The 25,403-nt window shown below is 40.6% G+C and overlaps 2 protein-coding genes across 2 annotated transcripts; one reads left to right on the top strand and one right to left on the bottom strand.

Annotated features, from left to right (window-relative positions):
- The first annotated feature begins 86 nt into the window (after positions 1 to 86).
- LOC145464482 (AP-1 complex subunit beta-1-like) lies at positions 87 to 17,986 on the top strand. The gene is made up of 28 exons (XM_081448394.1): positions 87 to 208; positions 1,359 to 1,400; positions 1,539 to 1,644; positions 1,915 to 2,050; positions 2,201 to 2,446; positions 3,747 to 3,871; positions 4,370 to 4,438; positions 4,672 to 4,738; positions 5,526 to 5,607; positions 5,869 to 5,941; positions 6,390 to 6,530; positions 6,942 to 7,017; positions 7,516 to 7,605; positions 7,783 to 7,871; positions 8,444 to 8,546; positions 9,801 to 9,977; positions 10,361 to 10,550; positions 10,942 to 11,121; positions 11,769 to 11,821; positions 12,380 to 12,496; positions 12,978 to 13,020; positions 13,353 to 13,455; positions 14,181 to 14,269; positions 14,898 to 15,023; positions 15,765 to 15,851; positions 15,936 to 16,003; positions 16,475 to 16,561; positions 17,780 to 17,986. The coding sequence occupies exons 2-28, from the start codon at positions 1,364 to 1,366 to the stop codon at positions 17,852 to 17,854; spliced, it is 2,835 nt and encodes a 944-aa protein (XP_081304520.1). The 5' UTR covers positions 87 to 208; positions 1,359 to 1,363; the 3' UTR covers positions 17,855 to 17,986.
- An 86-nt stretch (positions 17,987 to 18,072) lies between these two features.
- LOC145464484 (follistatin-related protein 5-like) lies at positions 18,073 to 24,582 on the bottom strand. The gene is made up of 5 exons (XM_081448395.1): positions 23,797 to 24,582; positions 21,167 to 21,335; positions 20,263 to 20,368; positions 19,759 to 19,924; positions 18,073 to 19,367 (listed from the first exon to the last, which is right to left on the bottom strand). Exons 1-5 carry the CDS (start codon positions 23,840 to 23,842, stop codon positions 18,529 to 18,531), a joined length of 1,326 nt encoding a protein of 441 aa, XP_081304521.1. The 5' UTR covers positions 23,843 to 24,582; the 3' UTR covers positions 18,073 to 18,528.
- Between the last annotated feature and the right edge of the window lie 821 nt (positions 24,583 to 25,403).

Raw genomic sequence — 25,403 nt, forward strand, 5'->3', positions numbered from 1 at the left:
GGTCTCCCGCTCCTTTGACATGCGAGTTGACCCCGGATTGGCCATGAGCTGTCACGCATTACCCGCCTGCGATGCGTGACAAAACCCACAGTCAAGAAGAGCAAAGACTGGGCCAAGTAACAACATTAGCAGGAGGCGCCATTTTGGATTCTTACTTCTTTAGGATCAGCTTCTCGACAGCAAATCTGCTTCCATCGGGATCGCTAAAGTGAGTTTTGCCTAATTTCCAAACAAGCAAGGTTGGATGATAGTAATGTGAACTTTTGATCGTATATTTTTGATGTGTGTACACTGTTTACGTCAACTTTTGAAGATGCTTGTACGCATTAATACTGAGCTTCTGTAATACAGGAAATAGTTCTAACATTCTTCTACTCAGCTGGTGTAATGATCCACTGTTGCTTCATGTTTAGAATGGATAGTAAGCTTATTGTGTTCCCTACAAAAAGCAAAACTGATACATCTTTCGTGGACTTACCCGATATAAATTGGTGTATTTGTAATGCAAGAACGACCACCGCCTACTAGTGTAAAATATTGAGCGTAGCTAGAATGCATTGATCAGCTACCTAGTTTTCTTCCATTCTAAACAATAAAATTTTCTATAACATAAAATTTTCACGAACAACTATCAGCCTATAGGCACTCAACAGAAAATGCTTGTGCAAGCTAAGTTGAACTTGATAAGGCTGTGAAAACCCACAGAGTTTCCTGTTGTCTTTGAGTTTTTCTATTTCTTTTCTTTTCTTTTTTTGTTTTATTTGGGAAGAGCCCTAGAATGGCACTCAGGGCACTTTCAGGCTTTCTTGCTGTCCATGTTTCTTTGCTTTTTTCCCAATCGATTATTTTTACTAGCTGTTAGGTACTGAATACATGTAGTTTCATACCGCCAACTCTCCCAGTTTTTCCCGGAGTCTTCAAGTTTTTCATCAGATCACCTGGTCTCAGCACCAAATCCCCAGGGAGATACCTACCATGGCTTTTTTCAACATTTTTTCATTAATTTCATTATTTTCGAGATTTCAAAAAGGCAAATAAAACAAGAAGTGGATTTTGTGCTCTTATTTGAGCTGTTCTCGACTGGAAAATGTAAAACAGAACAATCAAATTGATATATATTTAACAGAAATCTTGACCAATCAAATTGCACAATACACGGTAGAGAGCTGGCGTGGTTTTCGCACGCTGTTTACATCAGTCGAAGCAAAGATGGCGAGCATGGATTTCAGTTCACGGCAAAAAGAATTGTAAGGTGCCCTTTCTAGACGTCTCCAGATTTTTGTACTCTGGGGATTGGCAGGTGTATGTAGTTTCATGTATTTTATACAAAATAGATGCTAATCAAGTTTTCATGACAGGCATAATGACTGATTCCAAGTACTTTACAACGACCAAGAAAGGTTAGTTATTACCTTACATTTCACCTTCTCACAAATTCTTCTTCCACTCTTTCCTCTACTACCTCCTATGGTCTTCCAGCCCCTTCACTCCTTACCATCCTCTCCATAGGGAGTTATCACATTGCATTCATCTTTCAGGGGAGATTTTTGAGCTCAAGGCTGAGCTGAACAGTGATAAAAAAGATCGCAAGAAGGAAGCAGTGAAGAAAGTAATTGCCAGTATGACTGTTGGAAAGGATGTCAGGTGAGGAAGCATGGTGGCGGATGGATCAGTGTCACTTCCCCAAACTACTTACCAGATGTTTCTTGTATTAAATGTTACTGCGGAAAGTTTGGAATCTCATCAACTGACAGCAGCGTCAGCTGAAGGCAAAATTTATTTCCTTAGTAGTTATTTGCTATTGTTCAGATTGCTTACATCCTGCCGTGAGACATTTAGGAAGGAATTACCCTGTATGTGCACCTTACTTGCATGTAGTCATCTCTTTATGGACCACCGTATTTTCATTTTTAGTTCGCTGTTTCCTGATGTTGTGAACTGTATGCAAACTGATAACTTGGAGTTGAAGAAGTTGGTGTACTTGTACCTGATGAACTATGCCAAGTCTCAGCCCGACATGGCCATCATGGCGGTCAATACGTTTGTCAAGGTGGGGTGATTTTTGTCTCAAATTTAGAAATCTGTATAGGAGACTAACTTCATACCTTCGTTCAGGATATATATTTTGTCACATTAGGTGTTAAACATTGAAATCATTTCAATATTTGTTTAGTAACATGGTGTTGGTTTTATAACCCAGGATTGTGAAGATCCAAATCCGCTTATCCGTGCTTTGGCTGTACGCACCATGGGCTGCATCCGTGTTGATAAGATCACAGAGTACCTGTGCGAGCCCCTCCGCAAGTGCCTGAAGGATGAGGATCCCTATGTGCGCAAGACCGCAGCAGTCTGTGTCGCAAAACTCCACGACATCAACTCTCAACTGGTAGAAGATCAAGGTTTCCTTGACTCCTTGAAGGACCTTTTGTCTGATTCCAATCCTATGGTAGGTTTGAAACAAGATTAACACATTACAAATCCAGTTCAAGGATAGGGTAATGTTGATATTAATGTTAAATATAGCCTAGCAACAAGAATACAATGCTTTGAAGGCTTAGTTGATTTTTTAGTGCTACAGTTGAACCTCAATTATCCGGACTCGTTGGGGACTAGATGAAATAGTCTGGATAATCGAGGGTCCGGATAATCGAAAATATGAATATTAATGAAGAACAAAACTGTTTAAATAAAGCAACATTTAATTGTGAAACAACACTTTCACAAATCATTTGGAAAACAATATGGTCTACTGTATATCTTGAACCACTCAACTCTGAGCTAATCAGAACTCATTCGAGTGTTCTTCATTAGTTATGACGCGTGCGAGTGCTGCTTTTGCTCTTAAAAGCAAAACAAACGTGCTTTTGACTGCACTTTTTAATGCTATAGTTTTAAAAAAGAATATTGCTACGGATCTTGATCATGACTAATAAATATTCATGAGAAAATTGAGACTAGAGAAAAAGTCCGGATAATTGAGAAATCCAGATAATTGAGGTATGGATAATCGAGGTACGGATAATTGAGGTACGGATAATCGAGGTTCAACTGTACTAAAGCTTAAGGGACATTGTAATATAGTCACTCTGTTGTCATCATTATCATCTTCATTTCAAACTGATGGGTTCCTCTCAGCTGGGTTTCCTTTAATGTAGATGTAAGATTTTGCCTCTCAGGATCACGCCTTCTACAGTGCAGCTTAATCAAAGTGGGAAGCATGGTGGCCTATCCAGGTTTACATTAAGGACACCCAACCCATGAATACTTGATATTTTTTGATCGTTTTGTTGGTGACTATGGAATAAAGGCTCTTCGTAGAATGTATAAAATCAGCCTTCTTATAGTGTAAAAAGGCTAATACTGTTGTTTATATGAAGAGACCTCATTCTGTAGTCACTTAAAAATGTGCAAAAATGTAAGGTGTTCATGTTTCAAATGTCTTCACTGTGAAATGGAAACCAGCAAATGAAATGCTGGAGGTTAACCCGACAATGTACTTGAATCCTGTTCTACAGTAGGTGAAGTTGAAATACGTTTCGTCATTTGATGCTACTAAAGCTACAGATAAGCACTGGCTTCTGGTGGGCCATGAGATCTTTTGTAAGCATAAGTTGATTGCAGATATGCATACATGCATGCATGAATGCATATTTCACATATTGTGGTCATGTTATGGTAATTTACACAAAATTTACAACTCAATTAAAGTTGTTTAAGCTTAGTCATTGTCCTTTTTTATTCTTCAGGTTGTGGCAAATGCGGTAGCAGCATTGTCTGAGATCGGTGATGTGTCACCCACTGCCGCTGCTATGATGGAAATCAACTCGCAAACAATAAATAAGCTACTGACAGCACTTAATGAATGCACTGAGTGAGTACCGGTAGTAGAGCATTAACCCCCCCAGTAACACAATGCTCCCTCCCCCTAAATTTTTTCCTCTGAATTTTTTCATGAATGTTTTTTTGTTTGCCAAGGGAGAAGTATAGGAATAGGACTGAAATGGGTTTCAAAAACCAGAAAATGGGGCTCAAAATGTGTTAACAATACTGTTGCCCATGATATGGAGGTTTTACTCAACTTGATGAAAATGGTTGATGCCTAAATGTTATTCTTTACACCTCTTGTATTCTTTAAGTTATCTAGCATAGTACTTATTTAAAAGTAATGCTAATATTTTCTTTTTCTTTCTGTGTTGTTTGGTATTGTTTTGTTATATAGTAATTATCCTGACAATAACTGATCTGCTTTGATTAGCTGAATGCTACATGTGGTTCAGTCTATAATTGTGCTTCTTTTCCTAACTAGAAAAAGTCCACAAAAACTGGTTGTCAATATTTTATTCTTAGGTTGTTGTTTTATTATTCGTAGGTGGGGCCAGATCTTTATTCTTGATTCCCTGGCACAGTACACCCCCAAAGATGACCGAGAAGCTCAGAGGTATTGTACACTGTACTTAATAAGGAAACACTCTGCAAGAGTGGACCTGTTAAGAGCTTCACTTTTAGACCGTCCATGACTTGACAGAAGCATAGAAGTAGCAAACACTAAAGGAAATGTTGTTGGCCTTGTGCCAAAGTGTTTGTCAATGACTGGTTTGTTGCATGGTGTCTGATTACTTCTTCATCAGTGATGTGCAACGTTCTCATTTGTCACTTTCTCTTTTGATATAGTATCTGTGAACGAGTCACACCCAGGTTATCTCATGCCAACGCTGCCGTTGTTCTCTCAGCTGTAAAGGTAAGGACGCTGGTTCGTCTGGTATCATCATCATGCAAATTCTCATTACCCATTTGACAACTGCATCAGATTTGCTAAATGGAGGTTGGGTGCCTGAGACATCTGGGAGCTTCCACTGTTGGCAGCCAGCTCCTAGATGAAGACTGCTCCCATGGCTGGCAAATCCTGGAAACCAAGCCATGATCCCCCACACGGAAGGGGAGCCAGGTGCCCGTCACACTGAATTAACAGTGGAAAGAGGGAAGGGAGGGAGGGTGAATGCTTGAAGACGTGCTCCCATGCAAAACAACGCTCACTGTAAACGCTATCACTGTGAAGGCTGCCAACACGTCTCAGGCTGGTAGCGCATGGAATCCTGGTGCATGCACATATCAAAACACCACTGACAACTACAGGAAAGCAGGTGCTTTTTGTTGTTAACGTTGTTAAATTGCATTTAACACATTTCATGTAGTGGTAGTTCCGAGAATTTTATGTTCACCAGTGGCATCAAATTTGTGTATCAGGGGAAGGAAGATGTGTTTTTCTTGCCTTGACCATAGTAAAATGGGACCTTCAACAATGGGAAGAGTTGCCAACATTTTCCCCCTTTTAGCCTTTTATAATTATTTCAACAATAAGGGAATACACTGTATTTGAAATCCATGTTCTTCATTTTGAAACCTCTCTATTATGTTACATGTGCATGTTTGACAGGGTAGAAACTACATGATTAATGTATTTTGAAGTGCAAGTTACATGGATAAATGTACTGTATATAAATGTGTATTATTCTCTGATACTATAGGTTCTCATGAAGTACATGGAAATTATGACTCCATCTTCACCTTATGTTCAGAACCTCGTCAAGAAGCTATCACCTCCACTTGGTGAGTAGAACCTTTATAATGCCTGAAACAGGTCATTTAAAAAATATATTTCTTTCATGAGTGATTATGAGTACATACATGTAGTGCTCTTTTTATAGACTACAAAAGGCTTGAATGCGTCTTGCATTTCTAATTTCTCACATTTTTCACATTTTTATGTTTTTACAAAGGTAAATAGTTGATATGAAATTGGGTTCTCCATTTGTTAAACCAAGTGTTGACAATGCACTGTACCTCACAACATGTGTTACTTTTTTTCAGTGACTTTGTTGTCCAGTGAACCAGAAGTCCAGTATGTTGCTCTAAGGAACATAAACTTGATTGTACAAAAGAGGTATACTCTACAGTGTAGTCATTGATGCATGTGTGATGTGAGATTTTGCTGACATGTTACACAAACAAATTTAAAGATAATTCAGTTTTGATCATCACAACCAAAAAAGTGATTCTATCTGTGCCTGCTGCCACTAAGCTGCTCTGTCTGCTGCTAATGCTAAAGTTGTCATCTGTACCTAGAATGTCAAGCCAATCTCCTTCTCCTCTCCCTTATTTTTTATTTTATTTTATTTTTTTTTTAATAATCATTTCTTACACTTACAACACTTATTCTAAGCCTGTTTTTACAATAAAATAAAACAAATCTTTCTGTACAATCATACTTATATTACAATTATATTAAATCTAAAGAATAGCAGATGGAGGAGCTTTTACGAATATTAAATTATCTTTTCAAGTTTATACTCCCTTTCCCTATGTTTGACACTGTTGTTTTTTTTTCTCAGGGCGGACATCCTCAAGAATGAGATGAAAGTGTTCTTCGTGAAGTACAATGATCCAATTTACGTCAAGCTTGAGAAGCTGGATATTATGATTCGACTGGCAAATCAGCAGAACATTGCACAAGTATTGGCAGAATTGAAAGAGTAAGAAGTGGTTATTTGTACAATTTAAAATAGGTGGTGGTTATCAACCAAGCATGAGGTCCAGGTGCTAAGCCTGTAAGCCTAACTGGCTCATCACTCTCAGCACTTAACTCTGGTTTCCGTAGCATAAAGCAGCCAGGAGTATTGCTACTACTCCTGGATGTTATGCTAGTCTATTGTAGGTTATTCATCAGCATTCTGGCAGGTTACCCTTGCAGTTCACAGAGGCAATGTGAGAGTCGTTTCTCGTCCAAGAACACAACATTGAATGACAGCCGGGATTCTAACCCAGATCGCTCAATCAGGAGTCCTTATTCATTAGGCTTCTATGCCTCCAAGAGCCACTAATAAACTAAACAAGGTCATCACTTTTACTGGAATGTTAACTATTCAAAAATTCTTCAATGCTAGGTATGCCACTGAAGTTGATGTTGATTTTGTAAGGAAGTCTGTGCGTGCAATTGGGCGTTGTGCCATTAAAGTTGAGGTAAGTTCCACTTGTAGTGAGTTTTTCAAAACCAAATTGTTAACTTGTTTGTGAACAGAGTCATGTACATGTGTATTGAAGAATCCCTCAGCTTATTGCTCAACTAATTTTTCAGATGCCAGATTGTTGCCAAGCCTTTGAAATTTCAAAGTCCAACTTACGTGATATTTTCTTATAATTATTGGTTTAAGATCTGTTCAAGTTTCTTTTCATTTGTTTGCCGTGAGTTGCAAATGATTTTGAAGGATGTAGCAAAAAAAAAAAAAAAGAAGTGAAAAACAATTTCCTTATTGACCATGTAATGTTAAGGGTTAGGATCTGAAGTGTGTCGCAATAGTAGTTTTCGCTCAAGATGTAGAGATGAGAAATCAAGATTTGAATTTAGATGCCAAGTTAGATCTTAGTCCAGGGGGCAGTAATGCAATTTTGTGAGTGATTTAACAATTTCCTATTCCTGCTTACTGTAACTATTGTGACTTGTCGCAATCTTTCTTGTAGCAATCTGCTGAACGCTGTGTAAGCACCCTTCTTGACTTGATTCAGACCAAAGTGAACTATGTGGTGCAAGAAGCTATTGTAGTTATCAAGGTACAAAGTTAATGTTTATGTATGGATGTATGTGTCTGTGCTTGTCTACTTTTAAGTTTGATCAGCCACTGGTGACACTTGGAATTTTGGCCACACAGATTGTGATGTTTGTTTACTAGATAACTTAGGGTTTAGGCCCATAAGAGAGACCACTAACTTGCTATTGTCTTCATTTAGGATATTTTCAGGAAATATCCAAACAAGTATGAGAGCATCATTTCTACATTATGTGAAAATCTGGATTCATTAGATGAGCCAGAAGCAAGGTGAGAATTAGTTAAATTTGGTGCAATGATATGACTGTATTAATGTATTATCAGCTTAGCCACATTTACATTGGGCTATTGTTGTTCTTTTATGACTCAAAGATGGCTTCCCTCCCCACTCCGTAACCCAGTGAGTGAGGTATCCTCTTCTTACTGCTCATTGCTCCTCCTGGAGCACAGGCCACCAACAATTTCTTTCCAGCTTTCTCTGTCCTGAGTCAGCCTTTCCAGCTGCATCCAGGTATACACCTGATTATTCTCATGTCCTTTCCAAGTTCCCATCAACAGGTGTTCCTTGGCCTGCCTCTCTTCCACTGACGCTACATGGATTCTACTGGAGAGTGGCTGGTTCCCTTTTAAACTGTCGGCATGAAACTAAGTCATTATGAGATGTGCTGAGAATTTAAGCAGTTTTATTCCTAAAATACCTGCCATCTTGGACTCCTTTTTTGGCCTCTTGAAAATGAGGCTGCAAAGACCACCCAGGACAGGGAATGTTGGAGGGACCTGATGGGGGCCTTATGTAACATAACTTTACTGCTAACAGTATTTTGGTTCATTTATTCATTCAGGGCATCAATGATTTGGATCATTGGCGAATATGCTGAACGAATTGACAATGCTGCAGAGTTGTTGGAGTCTTTTCTGGAGGGTTTCCAAGATGAGAATTCCCAGGTATGCATTTTGTGAAAGGCAACAGCAATAAGCATAGTCTATGCTCTTATTGTACTGTGAATTTCACCTGACTGTTGCAAATTGGATAGTTCACATAAATGTGGTAAAAAGTGAAACTGATTTCTCAAGACAGTAAAACTATTTCCTGTTTCAAGAACATGGGGATGTATTTTGAAAACTAGTTTTAATTTTAATCTTAAACTATCTGGTCTGGAGTTTGATTCTCACTTTGGATAATCAGATTTTTCAACAATACACTGGTTTGAATACTAGCATTTATTTCCACATTTTATCTTTCACTTTTAAATTTCTAACCTGCAAGCTTGTTATTTCAAAGCTTGCAATATCATGACATCTTATCAGTGTATGAAACTGTCTTCTATAGATTCTGTATGAAGCTTTCTAACAATTTATTGTTGCTCTGTCTCACAACGACTGGGAACTACCAAATTCACGAATTTCATTGGGTGAAATCAATATCGAAAGTGGTCTAGATTTTCCCATCTAGAGTGGCATCTATTCCGGTAATGTTTTGCAGTGAAAAAGTTGCAAACTAAAATGCAAAATCATGGACTATTTTCATTTAGCAATATTTACCTACTGAAGTGCCAAAAAGCCTGATAAGGAAAAAAAAAGTAAAGAGGACCAGCAAACTTTGGCAGAATTAAATTCAGCTCATCGCCATTTGCAAGCAAAATGTCAGTTAAAACAAGTCTTAAATGAGTTTGCCACATAATAAACATCTTATTAACCGAGCTTACTCGGTTTGTATGGGAGAATCTTGACCTTGGTCATGTGTACAGACCTCACCGGATTCAGTCTGTTTTCACGACCTAGGTCAAGATTCCCCCATACAGACCGACTAAGCTCAGTTAATAAGAGCTAAGTAATAACATCACAAATATTTATATGAAGCAAACATACATATAGTAGTGAGCAGGTTATTTTCACTAAAACCTAGACACATGGGAAACAGTTATAGAAATATACCCTAGTTCAAACCCACATCCAGTTAAAGAGAAGCATTAAGTACACTTTGTAGCGTAAACTGTGTCGCAGTTAATAAGTATTTCTTTTAAATCACTGAGAAATGCAGAAAGCACCTCCCTCCTCACTCATCTTTTCTTAGTTTCTCTCCTGTTCTCAAATTCCCATCATGTTTTATGACAGTGTTACATATAGTTTTGCTTTTTATTTGTTAATTATTTACCAAGTTGTTGATTACAATGAACATTACTCATTGCCTAAATTTAGGTTCAGCTGCAGCTGCTAACGTCCATTGTGAAGCTGTTCTTGAAGCGTCCAACTGACACGCAGGAGCTGGTTCAGCAGGTCCTGAGTCTAGCGACACAGGATAGTGACAATCCAGATCTTAGGGACAGGGGGTACATCTACTGGCGATTGCTCTCCACTGACCCTGTTGCAGCAAAGGTGTGATGATCAAACTTCCCAGCTACTTATTAAGTTTTGCTAATATCTTGATGCACAAACATATACAATCGTGATCTCTGAATCCTCCAAGGAAATGGTTCAAGTTATCAAGCATACGAGAAATCATGGGTAAAATTAGTGTTTGACTGAAGCAAATCGTAAAAGGGAAATGACTTTTGGAATGAGTTAGGAGCAGGTTGGAGAAATCGGGATTCCAAGGTAGTTTTGCTATTAGTGACAGATTGACAACGCTGCACAGAAAGCCTTGTCTATGGTACATCAGTTCCCACAGCATTTCCTGTTCTCTTAAAGTTCCACTTGTGTTTCTATAACTCGACAAAAACATTAAAAATGCTTTGCATTTCTTAATATTGATTTACTAGGAGGTGGTGCTGGCTGAAAAACCCTTGATTTCTGAAGAGACAGACCTCCTGGAACCCACCCTGCTTGATGAACTCATCTGTAACATCTCCACACTGGCATCTGTCTACCACAAGCCACCCAGTTCATTTGTGGAGGGTCGAACAGCTGCAAGGAGATTCACCCTGCCACCAAGAGCTGAGCCATCCCCAGGTACAACGCTATGTGTCCAGGTCAAAATAAAAAAATAGAAATAAAAAATGTGTTCAAGAATCAAAAGGAAAGAGGCTTGCTCTGCTGTGGCAAATCCTGGGAAACCTCTGTAAAACTACAGGAATTTCATAGTTGTGTTACTAAAACCAAATGAATTTTTTTAAAAACATTAGGAATTTTTGCATTTTCAAGTTGTACAAAACTATTGGAATTCCATTATCTCTGAGTAGTACAAACCCTTCTTCAAGATAGAATGTTGATAGTTTGAGGGGAATTGGGATGGTGTTTGCACTATGAGAAATTCTAGGCTTGAATGTAATTTGTACGTGAACTGGTGGTGAACATGGCTTAGAGTAATTCACATTTCATCGTGGGCATTCATCTTGTTCAGGTGCAGAGACTGAGGAAGTTGCTCCAGCTTCACAACCAGTGGCAGCTCCGGTCGCAGCTCCAGTGGCAGCTCCAGTGACAGCCCAGGCTCCACCCCAGCCAGCAGCTGACTCCCTCCTTGGTGATTTGCTGATGGACATAGGACCCACTCAGCCTGCCCCTCCACCTGTACAGCCGGCAGGTATACCACAGCAATTGAGCACTTAATCAACAACAACAGATAGTACAGTTGAACTTCTTTACGACGGTCACCTTGGGGACAGTGGAAAGTGGTCATTGTAGAGAGATGGCCATTATGGGGAGGTAGAGGTGTAATATTGCACCTGTTTTTTGACTGGGTGCAACATTTTTACTATGAAAAAATGCTTGTTGTGGCATTTAAATACATAACACAATCAAAATATGTGAAAAAAAAACATTAACTACACAGAAAAGGAGACTAATAAGGCACGGTTCAGATCAAGTTTTGTGACCTAAAAATAGTGATAAAAAAAATGGGAGTTTTGTATTCACCATTTGTCAGTTGTTGATTAACTGGCTGTTATGGAGAGGTTATTTTGACATTTGGGATGCGCTTTGGTGGCCATGGCCATTATGGAGAGATGGCCGTGATGGAGAGGTTAATATAAGAGTGAACATATGGACTATCTGCTAGGACAAGAAAAGGTGGCCATCGTAGAGAGGTGGCCATTAGTAGAGGTTCAACTGTAACAAACAACAATGACAACATTTTATTATGATTCGCATATTTAGAAAATTTACAAATTTACAAATTTACAAATGAGTCTGCACCTATGATATTCATGTTTTCTCGTTTGTTTTGACCAGCAACAGGAGGAGGTGTTATGGATCTCCTGGGAGAAGACCTCAGTGGTTTACAGGTAAAACATTTCTAGTACACACAATGATTGATTTATTGTACAACTTCTGGAAGCAAAGGAGTGAAATTCACCCTCGCCTGCAACTATAGCTATGCTATTTTTCAAGTTTAAAACCTAAGCAAATCATCCTGGCTAATCAAAAAGGACAGAGAATCCAGTGATCCAATCAAAGGTCCAAGCAAATACATGACATGAAGTTCAGGAAAGCCTACGAGCGTGTCACGGTTGGTTTTACTCTTGATTGCTTGACAAACTGATTTAGTGTAGATCCGTAATGTGTAGTTCCAGAAAATATTCCTCTCCCACAAACGGGATTTTTCTAAGACCCTCCCCGCCACGCCTGTGAAAATTTCAGGTAAGCTTCATACATGTCTTTAAATTTTTTGGTCTCACAGTACCCCCAACCTCCAGGAAATTCCAATCCCTTCTGTGTGGGGGAGGGGGGGGGAAGTATGAGTGTTTTCTGTAACTGCACAATTCAAAACCGTGGCAAATGCAAACCACTTTACTACTCTAAAATGCACGATCTGATTATGACCTATTTCCATTCTTTTTTAGCTTGGTGGAGGCCCAGTCCCTTCTCAGCCTGTTGGTCCCATGGGAGGACTGGGTGATCTTTTCAGCTTGTCAGGGGGACCTGGTATTTCTGGAGGGATGTATTGTGCACCTAAACAGGTCTGACAGAGAACTGTTCTCTCCTGTGTGTAGCTGTTGTACCATACACCATGAAATTTAATTGCAGTTTAAGTGTCAAACATGATATCAGTTAAGTAATCGATATCTTCTCTAGTGAGGATATGGAAAATACGCCACTCGAGTCCTGGAAGTGGTTTTGTATAAATTTTACGAGTGGTGTATTTTCCAGTAAAACACTTGTGTCTATGCAATAAAAAAAAGACCAGTTATGCCACACTTTTGAGTGGTATACCTTGGAATATCCTACTTGTCACTTGTGGCATACACACTTACTTAAGGCTTGTACATATACTGAGAAAAACAAGCGACTGGTGGCACATTCCATGGCATCCCCACTCAAAAGTCTGGCAAAACCAGTATTTATGTTAAACATGTTAAGTGCATGCAGTCTTCCTGGCAGGTTGACTGATGTGATTAAAGGGTGACATGTTGTTTTGGTTCTCTGGCATTTGTTACTTAGGTATGGCTTACTGCTGCCAAAGGGAAAGGCCTGGAAATTTCAGGTAAAGCCAATACAAATAATCCTGCAGCTTCTGTTTTACAAATGTAACTCTACTGCATTGATCACATATGTTGTCAAATGTATGTTGTCTATAACCCGGCCAGTTGTTCGAAGGCTGGATAATGCTATCCACCGGATAAATTGCTATCCAGTGGATAAGACTTGAATGTAGGCTTCACCTTGGAACTTTGTGATGAATCAAGACAGTATGGCAATAAATCTTCCAGTTGATGGTTTTCTTTATTCTTATTACATGTCAATTGGACATTGAATTGACAGCGTCTGAAGAAATAGGATTTTGATCACTCTGATTGAACTGATTTTGTTTTCCAGGGACGTTTTGTCGTCGTCAGGGACAAATTTACATGGACATGACATTCACCAACAAGGCCATGCAAGCTATGGGATCGTTTGCAATCCAATTCAATAAGAACAGGTTCGAAAGTGATTCTCTTATTTGAAGAATATAATTATGAAGAAAGTGTCATCATTAGCAGCGTTGCAGGCATATGTCATCTGGCTTACATAACCCTGACCTTGAGCTCTGGGCTAGTGGTTAGCTCGTTCCACTATGGTTAGCACGCTCCACTACTTACTTTACTTTACATAACCCTGACGTTGAGCTCTGGGTTAGTGGTTAGCGCGTTACACTATGGAGAAGTGATACGTGTCTAAGCCTTGGTTGTGGTGATTTCATTGTGTTCTTGGGCATGAGTGATACCAGGGATTTCATTAAGGGCCAGGCACTGAGCAAATTTACTGGTTGTGGGGACGATTTGACTCGTCTAGTTTGGCCATCTAGAGAAAAGTTTTTCTCACAAAGAAGCTCAGATCAAATGCTTTTGCCAGCCTATTAAAACCAGTTGTCCTCCAACTGAATACGTTGATGACATCCCTGAAAGATACTCAACTCTCACCTTGTGGCTCTCCACTCAGGTGTACAAATGAGCATCAGAATTATTTTGATAATTTGAGATAGACTGGCCTTACATCCAGGGCAATTTGCAAAACTCTTAGTCATTTCATGCCACAAAAAGCAGAGCTTAAAGGAAACCCCTGCTATTCCAACGTGTTCACTTTGAATTGTTCGAATTTAAGGCCTGAATTCCAAACGTAGGACTTGTTTAGGATGACAGTGGTGTGTTTGTTTTTGTGTTTTAGTTTTGGTCTGACGCCAGCAGTGCAGTTGAACATCCCTTCTCCTTTACTCGCCAACTCAGCAGCCGAAACTTCCCTTCCTCTCTCGACAAGTATGTATTATTTGACAACAACCTCGGCAAAAATACTCCATTCCGATTGGTTGGCAGGGCCAGTAAAAATTGTCGGAGCAGTTGAGTGTTTCTGTAGCAATATCACATAAGTGCAGACAAGTTACTGAACCATGAATGGGTCTTTTTGTCACTGGTCTTTTCTTAAAGAAGCTACGTCACGGTTTGCACATCTTGAAAAATGTAGCCTAAATTTTTCAAGTTCATCCTTTGTAATCCGTTGTAATCTTCTTCATCCGTAACCATCGTCGTTCCTTCATGGTTAATTATTATCTCTTTGGTGTTTTTCTTTCTTAGTAAACTATTATTTTTTGGTTTCCTTCAATTTTAAAGGCAGTTTTGTACGTGGCCAAAATAACTCATGATGCCGTAGCTGAGCTCCTATAAATTCTGATTAGCTGGCATGTAGCGTATTTTCTCTACTACGGACGAACTCGTAACGAGCTAGGCCGTTTACTAGGTTCATAAATCACAGCTGAGTGGTTTACATTTTATGGCTTGCAGTCCTGCAAAGTCTTCGTAACATCTAACTCAAGTGGTAAACATAATATTATGGCGGAGTAGACTGTTTGAGACAAAAAGTTTCTGATTTGATTTCTGATGATTTTAGCTGGCGCTGTACAGAGAATGGATCCGCTGACCAACCTTCAGGTGGCAGTCAAAAACAACGTTGATATATTCTACTTCAGTTGTACTGTGCCTTATCACGTGTTCTTTGTAGAAGATGGCCAGATGGGTAATCATCTATTGTGTTGATCTATCTTTTCGTTTATCTGGAGGTGGCGTGAGCAAGTGATCAGCACGTCGGACTCGCAATCCAGCGGTCTCGGGTTCGAGTCTTGCTCTGGCCACTACCTGGATTTCTTTCTCGGTAGCCCCGAGTTAAAATCCTCGGCCACGCTTGTAAATAGCCAACTGGTTTGCCTCCTACCAATGTTATGTTCAAAATAAATTATTTGTTTCAGTTGTTTGCTCGGCCCCCCTAGCCTTTGCGCTATAAACACTTCCAAGGGTAAATCAAGGTTGTTATTTATTATTCACTGGTTTGATGAATCTTTCTAGATCTTCTAAATACTGGTCTGGAAAAAAAAGGGCGGGCGTGTCCTCGTTCGGTCATTATTTCCCCTGTGCTTCCTCTTATATCTGTGTCGTTCAAGTAATAGTCAGCCCGTCGAGCGAGAACGCGTGGAAAAAATGGCCGCGTAAAATCCTGTGGGCGAGACGCGCGCTCCTCACCCCCACGGTTTACGCGGCCATTTTTTTCTCGCGATTTCTTTTGCGTCATGGACTAAACGTAGTCTAAATAATCTGGTTGTTTTAGCCTGCGAGCACCCCGCCAGATCGCTTCGCTCGACTCGCTCTTCGCCGCTCGTTCTTGTGACTCAACAGTGAGTCTTCTTGCAGACAGTGGTTGTTTTTGCTGACATATTGACATATTTTTAATTTTTGTAATATTTCTTTCTTGTCTTTGATCCAGACCGCAAAGTATTTTTGGCAACTTGGAAGGACATTCCTGCCGGCAATGAAGTTCAGAATCAAATCTCTAACGTGAATTACTCGTCAGGTAGTGCTGCGGTTTCTTTTTGTCGCTGACCATTCAATGCTTTTAGCGAGTGTCAAGCTTATATTGTTATTTTTTTCCTCTTAGATGTTGCGCAGCAAAAACTCTCCGCTAACAATATCTTTACCATCGCCAAACGTACCGTGGAAGGCCAGGCAAGTGTAGAAAGCCGGTTAACGAAACTGAAAGTCAAACAGTATAAACAGAAAACCTCACCGAAAAGTTACAGATCTGAAATCAATTTTCTCGCTAATCCTGTGTTAGCGTAATCGGGCTTTGAACATCCCGGCTCTGATTGGAAAGACGTTGTCCGAAGCATAGAATAAACCACACCCAATACGACGTTATTAAATTACGAGAAGACTAATTGGTGTGTCTATAATTCCTACTAAGACGTTTTCCGTGGCATTTAACGATCACAACGCATTGGCTATACCATACCGCTAAACGCTTTGCCAACACGTAAGTAGCTCGCACGTTCCTAGAAAACCACAAGGTCGTATCATTTATAGTTTCATTTTTTTTCAAGAACTCTTATTCAGTCAAGTGTATCAAAGGATCAGCACCATTTATTTTACAGATAGTTTTCTGCAGTTGTTGAAAACCTTATTTGTTTCTTTTCCTAGGACATGTTATATCAATCACTGAAATTCACCAACGGCATCTGGGTACTGGCCGAGCTCAAAATGCAGCCTGGTAACCCTGTGGTACAGGTAAGTCACTTGTCAGTGATCAGGCAAATTACCTTGCTTTGATTCACAAGCTGTTAATCAGCTAATCAATTAATCGAAAAGAGTGGGGGACGCAGTTCCCGGTGTGGTGGTCTATCTCTCATCTGATGGTTAAATGCTCGGCGATATTAGTTGCATAAGCTACTCTGAAATCCGAGGGTAAATAAAGTAATGTAATGTAATAACCGATTCTGAAATCCGACAAGCCCATGCATCGTACAAGTGCTTGTTATTCAAATCATTGTACGTAATCAACTTTAGCATCATCCCGTCCGCAAACTCAAGTGACTGTGGGCGGCCCTTCAGGCTTAGCTAGCGCCACTGACCGTCTATACCTTCTAGTCAGTGAGTCAATCAGTCAATCAATCAGTCAATCAATCAGTCAGTCAGCTAGTACATCAGGCGTAGCTAGCGTCACTGGCCGTGTATACCTTCTAGTCAGTCAGTCAGTCAGTCAGTCAGTCAGTCAGTCAGTCAGTCAGTCAATCTATCTATCTATCTATCTATCTATCTATCAATCAATCAATCAGTCAGTCAGTTAGTATGTAACACGATGTTTGATTCTGTGCAGCGATTTCCAAGCGTCAAGACCGATTTGGTCGGTTGGTCAATCATGAAGTTCTGCTCATTTGTCAGTCAGTCAGTTGGTACAGTAGTCAATCAATCAATCAATCAATCAATCAATCATTCAATCAATCAATCAATCATTCAATCAATCAATCAATCAATCAGTCAATCAATCAATCAATCAGTCAGTCAGTCAGTCAGTCAGTTAGTCAGGCAATCAGTTCGTGGATCGATCAGTCAATCAATCAATAAGTCAGACAATCAGTATGTCATTGATACCATCGGTCAATCAATCAATCAATCAAACAATCAGTCAATCAGTCAGTCAGTCAGTCAGTCAGTCAGCTAGTAGATCAGGTGTAACTAACGTCACTGGCCGTCTTCACCTTCGTCAGTCAGTCAATCAATCAATCCATCAGTCAGTCAGTCAGTCAGCTAGTACATCAGGCGTAGCTAGCGTCACTGGCCGTCTTCACCGTCAGTCAGTCAATCAATCAATCAATCCATCAGTCAGTCAGTCAAGTCCTTTTGTCACTCAGTCAGTGCGCCATTGTCCAGCCGTTTAGTACCTCGAATAAGACTACTCGCCCTGTTAAGAGTTAATCAAGATGTCTGGTTACCTTATTTCCGCAGCTGTCGCTGAAGACACGAGCGATGGATGTGGTGATGGGTGTAAAAGCTATCTACGAGACCATTTTACACAACTGAAGTCCCACAACGGCTCCATCTCCTGAGAATTTACAGATTGTTCATCATCAGAACAGAAGAGAGGACACGGATTAGAATTATAGGATAAAGAATACAAGTGAAATAAAATGACCTTGGTTGTAATGTATATTTGGCTGTTTTCTTTATTTTCCTTCGCAAGCATGATTTGTAAGGCTACGCAACTATTCTACTACACTGTGCTCTCCTGTGATTGATCAGCTTATTCAGTCCGGTGATTGGGACATTGTTGTATTGTCTCGAGGCTTCCACGTGGACAACATGTGAATATCGTGAAACTTAAACCGATGTAAACACTCTAGCCAATCACAAATTACACAGACAATCCAGTGAACCAATCAAAACTTAAACTAAGTACATGTAGCTGACGCGAAGTGCGGGAACACGTGTGCGAGCGAGTTACGATTAGTTTTGGTTTTACTTCTGATTGTATTGAAAACGGCGCAAGCTTTTTAAGTGAATCGTGCAGCGTAGTGATGTAAAACCTATCACACTTCGACACTCGAGTGAAAACCGTTATAAAATGGCTACATTTGCATTTGATTAGTGTTGTGGTCAACAACCATGCTATAGCATTGTCAAAGTCCAGTCTATCAAAGTTACAACTCGATCACTGGCAAGTTAGATCAACACATATTCCGAAAACCCTCCTCGTCTCACCCGACCATCGCATACAGAGCAGACGGCAAGATGAAGGCAAGCATCTCCCATGAAAGGTAGCAGTATCCCGCGACAGATGCAGGTGGGGAGAGCGCTTTCAGCTGCACCGCGACTAATCCCTTGCCACCGGGAACCCCTGCCACCATGCCATGCAGTTTTCGGGTCGCAGCGTTGATTATGGCAACGGAGCTGCTCGCAGTGGCTGGCGTTACAATCCAAGAGCCCGCTATGATGAGGGGCCGGCTGATGGCGTGCATGCCGGGTCTAGAAAACACGCTTCCAACACCGGTGATGTAGGTGACTTTGAGAAGTTTGAGATCCAACACTGCAATCTTATCGCTGTAAATGAGGCTGATGTAAGATACCATGCTGTTTTCAGGGTCGAACACCAGCTCGCTGACACCTCCAGAGATAGTCATGGTGGATTTTAAAGTGGGAGCGCTGTTCCCTGTAATAGCAAGGACATACACTTTGCTGGCAAGGAGTACGTTGATTGATACGTTGACGGATTTGTAAAGTGTCACAATAGAACGACCGTCAGGAGAGGCGTACGGGACACCGGTGAAATTCCACTTTCGGACGATTTGATCGGTTGAGACGTCTAGCTCCAAAATGGAGTTTGTTCCACGGCAATCAAAGAATCCATGTTCGTTCACGGAACTGTAAGCAAAGTTGAAAGTTCCTGTACAGCCGTAGTTTGAAACGTTCACAAAGTCTTTGTATGTCTTGGTTGATAGGTCGAGTCGGTGGAGACCTGGGTCAGACATGTGAGTTACGTAACCCACTTTGCCATTGTTCACTTGTTTATAAGCGTACATGAAACCATGTGTCCAGCCTAAACACAAAAAACCGTTGATATCAATACCTTTGGTCGCTTTGGGACAAAATACGGTAAAAGGGTTGGACGGTTTTTTTTTTTTAAACTACAAACATGACTGTCTCAAGGACGGTGCTTACTACACACAAAGGTCTTTTCGCCAAATTAGAACTCTGTGAAAAGGTTGATCTTAGCAAGGGCTATCGGAATCCACAAAGAAAACTGGGAGTAGCCCTGTATTTACCACGCACGTGATAGCGTTGATTACGCCAATGACAAGCCTAGCGCGCGGGTGGCATGTTAACCACGCCTTGTGTGATGAGCAGAACGTTTGCGTTGCAGGCGTAACTCGGGAGAGGGAGTGGGAGACGCACAGATGGAAGGAGGGGGACTGGGGGACCCAGCTTACCTGGTTGCACATGCGCCTTGATAGCCTTGTGAGTCTTTTCCAGGTTTCCCGCAATATTGATGACGTCAAAGGTGGAGTTGGTCCACGTGTGAACCCAGACCTCCTCCAGCCAAGGCAGATAATAAAGATCATATGGATATCCTCCAGTGGAAATTGTTTCTACAACCTGAGATTCATAATAAGAAATTAAAGAAAAAAACACCAAATCCCCGGTGCGTTTCCGCACAAAGTTTATTTGCGACAAATCTCGAACTCAACTTTTCATTGCTTATTTAGCATTACTGCTCAAATGGGTGTTAAGCTCGATATCTCACGAGCGAGCAGTCTTTTAATCCTATCGTGACGTCATCGGTTCTTTCGCACGTGATAGTATCGTAATTTTTGTTTATGACATTACGATCTGTCTCAGTGGCGAAAAACTTAAATTAACGCGGCAGTTTCTATAATAAACTGTGGTTAATACGGATTAATTAAACTCTTTCTTCCCCTTCGTGAAGTGCTCACCTTTTGTTTTTGCACATCAATTACATGAACTCTGTTCCCAGACATGTCGCTGAAGAAGATCAGTTCATCTTTTACCGATATCTCGCCTCCAAACGAACAATTATCCCTATTAAAAATGTTAGTATCAAAAGTATTCGTAAATAAGTATTTAGGATGCCACGACACCCACTCAGACTACGAATGGTAAGACATTCAAAATCCCAACCTCGTTCCCGGGGTATTTCCCTTAGAGAAGATTGGGAGGACGGGAAGATTCCCGCCCTTTCCAATCTCTTGGGGGAAAGCCCTCGGAACGAGGTTGTCAAAACCAGTGACAAAACCCGAGGTCTCCCCTTACGGGAAGCGTTGCGTGACTCTGGCGCGAGTGGCTACGAAAGGAGCTTCAAGAGCTGAAACGTGTGTCACGCAATGCATATACTCACCCACCCACCCCACCCCACCCCAATCCGGCCTGACAGAGTCGGCTGAATTCGAGGAATTTTTGTTTTAGCATTTTGCTTTGGGTTTTTTTTTCCTTTCCAAGGATCAGTAAGAAAGTTTTGCGGTTTTATCTGGGATAAAAGCATCACGGTACATCAGCTGGGTTGCTTTCCCTTAAACCACAGCCCTAAAATGGAGGCTACTTTTTTCGAGGAGAAATTTTCAAAATTCCCACAAAGGTACGCATCACATCTTTAATGGAGTCCTTCCTCACCCCTCGGGTATCATTTTCCTTTGACTTCAAACAAATACCATCGGAAATAACATGAAATCCCCATATCAAACATCAGGATTTTTTTAGGAGCTTCAAGCAAGAAAAATGGATGCCCTACCTCGAGATAAGCTCGTAAAAAGGAGGAAAATAAAAATAATTTTGAACCTGGGAAGAAGTTATGTTTCTTACTTCAAGGGAATGCAGCTTTACCTGGAAAACCGATTGTTTGACTTGGTACAAATGCCATCGGCTTCAGTGATTTTCGACAAAATCGTTTTGCGCTCTGGGTCTATAATGGAAACACCTTTTGATCCAAAAACGTAAAACAAAGTTCCATGATTGTCTGTGACGGGAGAAGCCTCACTTACTCTGAAAGAAACTGGAAACACAATGACAGTTTGAGTTAATGAGCAAAATAAGATGTCAATGAAAGAGAAAAAAGTAAGTTCATTATTATACTGATGCTATCCAGTTTTGGCAATTCCTTTGTTATGGTGTAAGGCCAATGAGACACTCAGTAACATTAATACATTTCCTGCTAATATACTCGATGGTTTAACACAAAATAGAAAAACAATAGGCTCCATTTGGCGCGAAAATATGCTAGAATATTTGTCCGCGGACATTATCTGTTCCGAGCAGCGAAGCAGCGTAGCTCGGGGCAAACTGTGAGCTCCGAGGAACATATAATGTCCAAGGACAAATATCCGAGCATATTTTCGCGCCAAATGGAGACTATTGTGTTTATTATCATTCAAATATTTTTCGCAACACGCGCGGTTTTGAAAATTGGTGAATATCCTCGGATAAAATTGGGAAATATTCGATCACGTGACGCATTTAGACCAATCGCGCGCTAGCGAAAATTTTTGATGGATTACAAGGGCAGATATTTCGCGAGCTGTATAGTATTTCGGGGCAAGCAAGAATACGAGCAAATAGTAAAAAGATCCGCACGTATTTTGTCAACCCATCGAATTATTTATTCGATTATTGATTCCAATATTATGTCATTTTCATCCTGTATCATCCGAAAATCGTACCGATAGCATTAGGTGCATGAGAATAACGAAAATATAATACTAACGACTGTAGAGTGCAATACGTACGGGCTCAAATTTTGTGCTTTCTCTTGACCTAACATGGTAAAATGGCGTAATAGTGAAATAATAATAAAATTTATTTATCTTTATGTGGCCACACTCCCCAGAATCTTTGACGTTTCTTCATATGATTTATCTATAAACCCAATTATTGGCTACAGGCACTAGTATTACTACACCTATGATCGATTTCCGCTCAAACTTTTCTCAACTTTGGGACAAACCGGAACTGGAAAACGCGCCAGGGCAAATTCTGTCTGTTTGTTTTTTTTTGTGATCCGACAAAACATAATGTTGGCCTGCTGCCCACCTTGGGCACAGTAACCTTGTAAACGCTATTATTTAAGCCGTCAAAGTATTTTTCGGGTACCCTGGAAGAAATAATAAAAAAACGCTGTCATTTCCGTTTCAAGTGCTATCTTTTAGGGGCCGAATGAAGCTCAAACCACGCCCTGCAGATAGGTCTGCTTTAGGGGTTTGATTCAAATTTTCCGCCGAGCATCCCTGACCTTTTCATATGGGAGACTCTTCCCCAACCGGGCGTTATAATATTTCCATGACTAGAACCGTTCACTTATTAACGTTGTTTTACCTGAAATCAATCTTTGCAAAACCTTTAAAAGAGCTCAGTCAGGGTGTTTTGAGTTATTTTGCCACGCCGCACAAAATCACTTTTTAGTTCTAAGAAACCTGAAAATAGTAGTTACCTAAGGGAGAATAACACCAGAGAGGTGATAATAAACCAGAAAGCAACAAGGATGGTTAAGGATGGAGAAGATTGACACGGATTGCAAAATTTAGGCTAAACTCTTCAAGATGCGCAAATCGTGACATAACTATTTTAATAGGAAATATCCGACCAGCGATGCTTTTGCGTAGCAGCCGTTTCCTTTCCTTTCCTTTCCCAGACGGAGAGTTCGAACAAGCAAGCGAGCAAGCGGGCCCGCGGGGGAGCGCGCCTGGGGTGAGCAAAAAATGGGGGGAAGTGGAGGGGGGGGGGACGGAGGTGAGCGAGAATGGGGAGGGCCCTCGATCGCAGTTTCGTTCCCATCGCGTGCTTTTTTGGAAACGCCTGCCACGCAGGCTAGCGATGCCGGAAGCCAGGTACGTTAAAAGCTCATAAGTACTCGGGAAGAACACTTAGTCTTGGTCTCAGTCCATAAATCCAGCCAGTCAAATAATTTGTCCTCAGAGCAATCTTTTTCTCGAGCCATGATACTTACTACAATTGTTCATTTGTTTTTATCGATGTCTCTTTGTTTGCCCGTCAATGCGGAAGCTATTTTGTCTGACCTTATGCAAACAACGCTAGCAGTTATGACAGCTCGCTGAGTTTTCTTTTGGGAGCGAATGCTGTGCCACTTGGTTTGAGTTGGAGATGCAATTGGTTTCTTTTGGTTTATAGATCAGCGGGTGTTCGTTTAGACTCCTTTTTCTCCGCTTTAGTCCGGTAGGCCTCCGGTCTTGTTTAGAAACGCCCAATAAAACCCCCGGGATGAAATGACGAAACCTCTGAAACAACCGAAACGTTTTTTAGCACTCCTGTTATTCTGAATAACGCACAGGTTAGCCTGTCTGCGATTCCTTCAAGGCGACCTCTCAATAATGCTATTACATGGGTTTTTCTTGTTCCGTTGATCTCGTTTCGCTCGTTACGTTCCGCTTTCGTTTCGTTGTTCGTGATTTTAGTGTATACCTAGGGATTTGTGTCCAGTGTCATTAGTTCAGGAGACTTACCAGTAACGATCAATGTGAAACCAAGACAGGCTGATAATGAACGCATTCTTCAACTTGTTTCCCGAATCAATCCCAGAGTTATTTAATGCGACTTGCTCCGTCTCCGAGTATCGAATATTGCGAAATAAATAATCCAAGAGGTCAAGTCATATAAACATTCCTTGTTCGTTTAGACTTCGTTTTAGTCCGAGGGTCTCCGCTTCAGTCCGGTAGGCCTCCGGTCTTGTTTAGAAACGCCCAATGAAACCCCCGGGAAGGAATGACGAAACCTCTGAAACAACCGAAACGAAATTGCGAAATCAACATTCCGTTGATCTTGTTTCGTTTCGTTGTTCGTGATTTTAGTGTATACCTAGGGATTTGTGTTCAGTGTCATTAGTTCAGGAGACTTACCAGTAACGATCAATGTGAAACCAAGACAGGCTGATAATGAACGCATTCTTCAACTTGTCACGTTTCCCGAATCAATCCCAGAGTTATTAAATACGACTTGCTCCGTCTATTGCGTATAAGTAATCCAAGAGGTCAAGTCATATAAACATTCCTTGTTGGCTGCACGCTCTTATGAATCGCAATATCGATTGCCAGTGGTCACATACGCACAGCCTGCGTGACAATGGAACAGTTTCGGTGGGGAGGGGCCGACCTCCTCCCCTAATTTTTCTCTGGCTGTTTTTAAAAATGTGCTGCTCTCCAACTAGATCGACTAATCGAACATTCGTCAGTGCCAAATTTCGCGAGGCTTAATTTTTGGTGATTTCTGGGACTGAAAGGACATTAACTTCCCGAAATTATTATTTAAAACAAATACCGCATTGAATCAACGCTCTTTTATGTATATAAAAGAAAAAGCCAACATTAAACAAACAGTCGGACTCAATCCGCGTAAAGTTATTTGTACAGCGCAAAGTATTTTGATATTTGAATTTCTTTTATTTGCTAATAACATATTGTTGTTGTCTTAATATAGACTAATAAAGGCCTTTGTATATTTTTAGACCTTTTTTGTCATTGCTTCTGAATGCCAATGAAGAAGTGTTGTTTTGATATTGTAGCGCTTAGTAGTAGCACACTTTGTCTCTTTTAACATTGCTGTGTTTTGAATTTACATATACATGTGCTAATTTCAATCCCTTTCTTTAGCTTGAAAATGACCCCAGACTGGTGGAAACGTCGTTCTTTCTTATCGTTAGTTTTTATAATCAAATGAATCAACATTATTAAAGTTGTTAATCGAGAAAGGGTTCTTAGCATATTTAATAGAAAAACTGCCACAAACAATATAGTGACGGATGGTAACTTCTTGGTTTCAATATATTTTCACGGCGCCTCTTTTTCACTTTTTTACGTGTCGTAATTTTGTGATTTTCTCCAATCGTCAAGACTTGTGAAATATGCGAGAGAGCTTTGTGTGTAAGGTCTGCAAAAAAAAAAAAGAAGAAAACAACCCACGAATCATCACTGGAAGCGGACTTTTTGAAGAAAACTTCATGAGTGAAAATCATGGCACAAATCACGTCACTCTTGGACTTTTTATCACAGTATCAGAGAGGAAAAACGTACAACGCAGCTCTCTGCGCATCCCTAGCCCTGTTGGCGGGCTCAGG

The sequence above is a fragment of the Orbicella franksi genome, chromosome 12 (genome assembly GCF_964199315.1).
Source record: "Orbicella franksi chromosome 12, jaOrbFran1.1, whole genome shotgun sequence".
Lineage (NCBI taxonomy): Eukaryota > Metazoa > Cnidaria > Anthozoa > Scleractinia > Merulinidae > Orbicella > Orbicella franksi.

What these genes read in the sequence shown, in the direction of transcription:
- LOC145464482 (XM_081448394.1), top strand. Translation starts at nt 1,364, where the DNA reads ATGACTGATTCCAAGTACTTTACAACGACCAAGAAAG. An exon ending in TTGTTCTCTCAGCTGTAAAG is followed by an intron (nt 4,739 to 5,525) that starts GTAAGGACGCTG and finishes CTGATACTATAG; the next exon opens with GTTCTCATGAAGTACATGGA. An exon ending in AAGACCTCAGTGGTTTACAG is followed by an intron (nt 11,822 to 12,379) that starts GTAAAACATTTC and finishes ATTCTTTTTTAG; the next exon opens with CTTGGTGGAGGCCCAGTCCC.
- LOC145464484 (XM_081448395.1), bottom strand. Translation starts at nt 23,842, where the DNA reads ATGCGTTCATTATCAGCCTGTCTTGGTTTCACATTGATCGTTACTG. An exon ending in TCAAACAATCGGTTTTCCAG is followed by an intron (nt 20,369 to 21,166) that starts GTAAAGCTGCAT and finishes CATTTTTAATAG; the next exon opens with GGATAATTGTTCGTTTGGAG. An exon ending in TTGATGTGCAAAAACAAAAG is followed by an intron (nt 19,925 to 20,262) that starts GTGAGCACTTCA and finishes TATGAATCTCAG; the next exon opens with GTTGTAGAAACAATTTCCAC.